Genomic DNA, 7952 nt, shown 5'->3' on the forward strand with positions numbered 1-7952 from the left:
AAAGGAAGGAAGGAAGGAAGGAAGGAAGGAAGGAAGGAAGGAAGGAAGGAAGGAAGGAAGGAAGGGAGGAAGGAAGGAAGGAAGGAAAGGAGCCAGAAGTGGTAGAGCACTAGCCTTATTCAAAGATCAGGGATAGTGCCCAGGCCCAGAGTTCAAGCCCTAGCACTAGCCCAAAGAAAGGAATAATATAGTGTATGTATAATAAAATGTTTATATTAAATAAACACATCAACTTCTGGTAACCACTGAATTTTTATATCGATTGTATGACTCTAGTTGGAATTGCCTTTAAAAAATTTTATAGCCCATTATATGTATTTACCACTTTCTATTTCAAAGGATTTTTCAAAAACCACATTCCAGTGTTCCCAACATACCTCTGGGAAAGGATTCCCTTGAGAAAGAGCTTGTGAGATGACACTTAATCCAAGCTCCTAAGTCATGAACCCCCATTAAGGACCTACTGTATATCAGGTACTCAGGTAGACTCTGGGAAACATCCACTACCTTGAACACAGTTCCTATACAATTCGCTAGGACTTATCCTAGTTATACAGATGCATCTCTTTGTGATGGATTGAGATACATTCCACACGGGTATCAGCCCTCATATTACTGGTGGTCAAAGTGAGGATGGCATGCACTCAGTTGGGTTCTGGGAGGTTAGAACAGCGAATCTTTATGTCTTCAAATGTCCGTATGTTAAAAAACATGTGCTCACTAAACATGAAGACCTATTGCCCTGGGCAGTAGCTGATCTCTAAATCAGTAAGATATACTCTAGCCCAGGAAAGCAGAAAGGCTGTTGCTGGACCAAATGATCCTATCAGTTGGAGCAAACAACCCAAACAAAATCCCAAAAGAAATAAGAACAAAGGTGAATGAGGATGGAAAAAAAGAACATGCTTGAACTAGATTTAGAGGTTTAATTTTTTTGTTTCTGTTTTTGTTTTTTTTTTAATGGTCTTGGGACTTGAACTCAGTACATGGAATTTGTTCCTAAGCTTTTTTCTCAAGGCTAGTACTCTCCCATTTTGAGCCCTAGCTCCTCTTCTGGTCTTCTGGTGGTTCATTCAAGATAAGAGTCTCATGAACTTTCCTGCCCAGGCTGGCTTTGAACCATGATCCTCAGATTTCAACCTCCCCAGTAGCTAGGATTACAAGGGTAAGCCACCAGCACCTGGCTGATTTAGAGATTTTTCAAACTATGAACAAGTGACAATATTTGGTCCTAAGCTATTAGCTTTATCGGGTAATCAATTGCATTATAACGATGGATATTGCAATATGGAATGAATGGAATTTGGCAATCCATTAAACCCAACAGTCTTGCCTTTCAATAATGAAATTTGATTCCACTGATACTCAGCTCTCTACATCTTTCGGGCCATATATATGTGGCCTGATTAAATCACAAATAAGTTCTACAATGTCTTTAAAAGTCATACAGGGAACCTATTCCTTCACTGTCCCCATTTTCAGAAGGAATAATTAAAATGAAGTAATTAAAACGATTCTGAGCTACTCTGCTCGTTCTGTGTTTGCAAGATATTTGTACTTTAGAACCTACCGGTACTAATTAGAGCCTCTTATTTTGCAATCGCTCATAATTTGTTTCTTCCTGAGCTAATCTGGCTCATGAATGTGTGATCAAGCCACACTTAGCTCTTCATTCATATGCATGTACCTACCTCATCCAAGCACAGCCAGCAACTTCATTCTAGCTTTGTTCCTATCCCTCCCCGTTCCTCCCCACCAGAGGTCTAAAATCGCTGTATTCGAGAAGATGTGGACATACATGAAGTCAGCAGAACCATCCGTGTTTGTTCGGACCACAGAAGAAGGAATGATTCGAGTGCGAAAATCCAAAGGCAAATATGCCTACCTCTTGGAGTCCACCATGAATGAATACATCGAGCAGCGGAAACCCTGTGACACCATGAAAGTGGGAGGTAACTTGGATTCCAAAGGCTATGGCATTGCGACACCCAAGGGGTCCGCCTTGAGGTAAGTAGACCACATCTGCTGCCCTCCTATCCCCCGTCTGCCCTTCCGATCTCAGGATTGAAGCAGCTGTGTCTTGTCCCATGGTTCCAATGCACAAGGCCAGCTGCCCAGGCAACTCTTCCTCAAACACCAGTGGGCCTGGAAGATTCCAGCCACCTGAGATCTTCAGCCCTGAGGTTGGACATGTAACCCCCAGGGTGGGGGGTAGGGGAACCTCAGCTTGCTTGGGACTGTCACTGCTGTGTGTTCCTCCCCACGCTTTGTCTTACCCCTCCCCCTTTGAGTGTGGTAAACCTTGTGCTTCGGTGGTGTGTGGCGTATTGTCCTCACCCCCCCCCCACCTCTCCTTTACCAGATACCCCTGCCATCCATCTAGGCCATCTGCAGACTTCTCCAGCAACTTAGATTCTTTGACAGGAGATGATGGTGTGTATACTATTTGTTTCTGAAGGAACAGAAATACATTGTCCAAAGGAGAAATCAAATGGATTGAACCATGATACAAATCCCCCAACCAGTTCCAAAGTAGTAACCAGGGAAGAGCACTAAATTCTTGACAACCATATTCTGATTGGTTGAGGGTCTGATGAGGAGTTGAGATGTCATTTGATCTAAAGAACTTAGATGTCAACAGTTAAGAAAGCAGGACACCAAGAGAGATCCACAGAGCATGTCTGCCAACCCCGTCTTACACATAGGTGCTCAGAACAAGGCAACAACTCAAAAAAAAAAGGGGGGATTTTTGACTGACATGAATCTACAAGCCAAGTGTCCTGCACTCAGATGCCTTCAACTATAGTAAGAGCCACCAATAGAATGTCTGGGTGCCACATACTGTAGCAAGTACATGATCTCCTATAATCCCCCTACATCTTTACATAGTACCATTATTCCAGTTTTACAGATGGAGAATCAAAGGGAGAGATTTGAGTGACCTGGCTAGATTGACACAGCTAACAAGGTAGGCTCCAGAGCTCAAGGCCAGGCAGTTTGACTCAGAGCCCATGGTGATAATTTATTCTAAAGCTGTCCTGGGCTTAATGACCCACAGTGCCATTAAAGGCAGGAGACTGGACTCATGGCAGGTTGTCCCATCCCTATTCTTCAGGGCCAAATAAACCATCAACTCAGTGATATAAAGATGACTTTTGGAGCCTTGAGCTTCCACTTACCACTCAGGAGGCAAAAGGTGATGACAGATACTCTCACTTTAAGAATCGGGCACTAAGCCGGGTACCGGTAGGTAGCACAAGCCTGTATTCCCGTCTACTCAGGAGACTGAGATCTGAGGATCCCAAGTCGAAGCCAGCCCAGGTAGGAAAGTCCATGAGACTTGTCTCCAGTTAATCACAGAAAAAGCCAAGAGTGGTGTTGTGGCTCAAGTGGTAGAGCTCTAACCATGAGCAAAATGGAGCTCAGGGACAGCATCCAGGCCCTGAGTTCAAGGTCCAGGACCAATTTAAAAAGAAAAAATCAGGCACTACAACTTTGAGTACTAGCATGGGTTTTATGGATTTTTCTCCCCCATGCTCAAAGACTCTTGGATAAAGGCTGAAAATAATGTCTAACTCTAGAGTAAAACAAACCCTAATTCTTTTTTTTTCTTCCTTTTTTTTTTTGCTTACATCTCTATAAAAGAGATCACAGCTTTTTATTGACTTTTGAGAAGGAAAAAACAAGAAATTGGGAGAGAGAAACGAAAGGGAACATGTTTCAATTACAGATCACTGAGAACGGATCTACAAGTCAAGATTACCCAACTGGAGATCACATGATCCCGCCCTCTCGCAGTGCTTTCTCTCCAGTACCCATGGAGCCATTATTATCTCTAACTATAAAATAAAAGCAATGTCCATCCTAAGAGGGCCTGGAGTTCCTGGCTTCCTTTGCTCCTGTAGGATTCCAGTTTTCCTCTGTAAATGCAGAGGGACTGTTGTCTGGCAACACATACTGTAGCTAGACCATAAAACATACTACCAGAAAATGTAATAGCACTCTCTCTCTTTTTCTCTCTTTCTCTCTTATACACCTCTTCCACTTTCACCCCCTCTCTTTCTCTCTGTCTCTGCATCTCTTTCACATGGCAGATTTCCATTACCATACACACACCCCAAATGATGCCACTTCACCAACAGTCATGGTAGACTGAATGTCACACACACACACACACACACACACACACACACACCTGCTCCAATCATCTTACACAGATTGATTTTGTTCCAGAAAAACATTCCACAAAGCCAGGTGCTGGTGGCTCACACCTGTAATCTTAGCTACTGAGGAGGCTGAGATCTAAGGATCAAGGTTCAAAGCCAGCCAGGGCAGAAAATCCTGTGAGCCTCTTATCTCCAATAAATCACAGAGGAGGAGATCAGTTCATCTTTATATGATTTCAAATGGTAGCCACTACTTTTTAAAGACAATTACACCACTTGGAAGGCTGGAAACTGTACATTGGTGCACTCCAGGCATCAATACAAGCATTTCTTCTGCTCCACAAGCAGCAAGACTTTGAAAGGGGTTTTTTTTGTTTGTTTTTTTAATAGCAGATGTTTTCCAGGTTTAGTGCCTGAGCTTGCATTCAACAACAACAACACGAAAAAAGCAAACTAGAAAACAAAAAGCAAAATACAAAAACACACAAAAAACCACCAAACCTTTCTGGCAGTATTCTTCCATCACTTTCTCTAAGTAAAGCAGAACTAACCACATCTGTGGGTGTTTGTTCCCTCTAGTCTGTTCCAAGTACTTTTAGGACCCATCATCCAGCTTTGCCTCAGAAGATTAAAAAAAAAAAAAAAAACCCTGGTATCTCAGGTATATCAGGCCCAACGATTCCTCTAAAACTTGCCAGTTCTACTTGGCCACCATCCCCACAGACCAATAAAAGACTGTTAGTGACAAAAAAAAAATTCTTTCTCTTTTCTGCTCTGGAAACAAATAGTCTAACGAAGAAAGGTGGTTCAATGCATGATTTGCCACTTGGACAGTGGTGTTTCTCTGCAACAGATGCTGGTTTTTGGCTGTCACTGCATGTGAAGAATTGGGCAAGGGTCTGAGTTAATGTTTCAGAAACCCTTAGGTTGTAGCTAAAGACCTGTATAGCCAATGCCAATCACTAGGAACAGGTAACTGGTAGATCCGCTAATTATGATCTGTTGGGCCTTTTATTGCCAGCCAAATGTATCTCCTGGTCTAAATCTTTTTTATTATGATGAATACTCTCTCCTGTTAGAGAAGATACGTTCCAATTTTCTCTTGAAGGGTATATGGCCTGTTTTATAACCTAAAATGTTAACAAATGGTTCTCTTTCATAATCCATCCACCAGGAGTTGCTTGGATTTACTGAGTTATACCCTAGTCAGGACATTGGCCAAAGTCTGGTCTTTAACTGGGACTCTGGTTACATGAATTCTTCTCTGGTCCCTGTGATCATGCTGTGTTTGTCTTCTGTCCTGAGTTTTGTCCATGCCAGATGTACGGGCCAAGGGGGTAGGAGTATAATGCACCTTAGTGGTTAGAGGCACTGAGAAAGGAGTAAAAACCAGATCTCCTGCTACATACCTTCTCATCACAAAGCGCCGTGCATAGCCAGATAGACAGACGTGGTGAGTGACATGGAACCCTGATCTCCACAGGATAGACAGACTCTAGCACAGCACATGAGCAAAGTCACAGAAATGCCTGCTACTTTAGAATGCCATAAGAAAATCAAACCCTACCTGGGCACTGGGGCTCATGCCCTGTCATCCTAGCTATTCAGGAGGTTGAGATCTGAGGATTGCATTCCAAAGCCAGCCCAGGCAAGAAAGTCTCTGAGACGCTTATCTCCAATGAACCACCAGAAAACTGGACGTGGGGCTGTGACTCAAAATGATAGAGTGCTAGCCTTGAGCAAAAGAGCTCAGGGACAGCACTCAGACCCTGAGTTCAAACTCCACAACCAACCAAAAAAAAAAAAGAAAGTCAAATCCTAAAGGGAAGAGAGTCAATGTTTGACTGAGGGAATTTTCCCAAGCTTTTGTTTTGTTTTGTTTTGTTTTGGCCTTGGTAACATGGGAGTGAAGTTTTTCTGAAGGATGACATTTGGAAGAGTAGAAGGGACAGAGTGGGAAATGCAGAGGTGATGAAACATGGGGCTTCTTTACCAGAACAAACAAGGGGTCAGTCCAGGTGAATGAGAGAATGTATTCAAGAGTAGAAACAATTTGTGGTGGTCACAAGGGTATGAATGTTCAGTATTCTCCACTGACAATGTGGGACTTTGATGAGTCTGACTTCCATTACGTACCTAGCAGTGTGTGGATCCCAGAGAGAAGGATCATGGGCACAGAGGTCATTTGAAGGTCACTGTCATGTTCTTCATAGGAGACAATGGTCATGGTCCAGATTAGTATGGGATATAGATGGAGGGGAAACATGGTAGCCTGTGTTAGAGTCTTCACTTTGCAGCTTGGGAGTTTTGTAAAGAAGTCTGCTGCTATAAGCTTTTGGAGAGCTGTATGTGTTTGCTCAAGAACTAACCAGATAACGACTAAGAGTAGCCAGGACAGGAAAGGGAAGATATGGGGTTGTGGCCCAAACAATAATTTTGCCACCTTAGTTTTACTTCTGACTTAAAAGAAAAATTGGTGGGAGGTGTGTTGTCTTCTTAGTACTGTATACCACTGAGGAAGCTGTCAACCAACTTTGCCCACTTTCTGCTACATTGACTCTACTTTGCCTATTTCTGCTTTTTTCTTCTTCTTCTTTCAATATAACATAGCTAGGCAAGCAGGCACGAGTGGCTCACACTTGTAATCTTAGCTACTCAAAAAGCTGAGGTCTGAGGATCTTGGCTCAAAGCCAGCTCAGGCAGAAAAGTCTGTGAGATTTTTATCTCCATTTAACCAGCAAAAAAAAAAAAGGCAAAATCCTGGAAGTAAAGCTAGAATTCAAGTGGTAGAGCATCTCTCCCAGGCCCTGAATTCAAGACTCAGTACTGGGGAAGCAAGGAAGGAAGGAAGGAAGGAAAGAAAGAAGGAAGGAAGGAAGGAAGAAAGGGATAGAGGGAGGGAGGGAGGGAGGGAGGGAGGAAGGAAGAAAGAGGTGTGGGAAGGGGAAGAAAGGAGAAAAGAGAAGAAAGGAGAGGAGAGGTCAAAATTGGTCACAACAGTTTACTCTCGCTGTCATTCCCATTTAATATATTTTTCTCTCTTCACATATCCTGATGCAGAAAAAATATTTACTAAGAGCTATTAGCCTAGATTGGCATCTGGCCAAAGGGAAAAAAATTAATCATCTCCTAATTTTAATGTGTTATTAATCTTACCTAGAAGCTGATTTAAATGGCCGCTCTTAGATTCTAATTCCTGAAGTTTTCTCTAATGATCAGATTATTCAAGATGGGATCTAGAAATGTACCATTTGTGCAGGTTCACAAAGGACTTTGCTCTGAGTAGACAGAAGTCTATTGGGGAAGGAGAAATAGAAATAAGGAAGAGAGATGCAGAGGTGGGGTGAAGAGACAGTGCAGGAAAAGGAGGGAAAAGCAGATCACTTAAATGGAAGGGTATCAGATGACCTCACTTTAGGTGTAAGGCCCATTATTGCACCACCAATCTGTCCCTGCTGATTGAGAAAGCTAGAACTTCACAAGCCTGTTTTCTTATTTGTAAAACTGGAATAGGAAGTGGAGCTGTGGCTTAAGTGGTAGAGTGTGCTAGCCTTGAGAAAAAAAAAAAAAAAGACTCAGGGACAGCGCCTAAGCTCTTAGTTCAAGCCCTAGGACCAGCACTAAGAAAAGAAGAAGAAGAAGAAGAAGAAGAAGAAGAAGAAGAAGAAGAAGAAGAAGAAGAAGAAGAAGAAGAATTTTTAAAAACTAAATATGGATATATACCACTGTTATTATAAATATGAAACAAATCAAGAAAAAATTATGAAAAATGATAATAATCAAAGA

General features: G+C 42.4%; 1 protein-coding gene across 5 annotated transcripts in view; it reads left to right on the forward strand.

The window, feature by feature from the left end:
* The window catches only part of Gria1 (glutamate receptor, ionotropic, AMPA 1), a 344743-nt gene that overhangs the window by 299566 nt on the left and 37225 nt on the right, over positions 1–7952 (forward strand). For all 5 annotated transcript variants that reach the window (XM_013034904.1, XM_013034908.1, XM_013034907.1 and 2 more), the window contains one exon: positions 1760–2007. In XM_013034904.1, coding sequence (XP_012890358.1) covers positions 1760–2007 — 248 coding nt within the window. The remainder of the gene's footprint in view (positions 1–1759; positions 2008–7952) is intronic.

Source organism: Dipodomys ordii, unplaced genomic scaffold (genome assembly GCF_000151885.1).
Source record: "Dipodomys ordii isolate 6190 unplaced genomic scaffold, Dord_2.0 Scaffold200, whole genome shotgun sequence".
NCBI classification, from domain to species: domain Eukaryota; kingdom Metazoa; phylum Chordata; class Mammalia; order Rodentia; family Heteromyidae; genus Dipodomys; species Dipodomys ordii.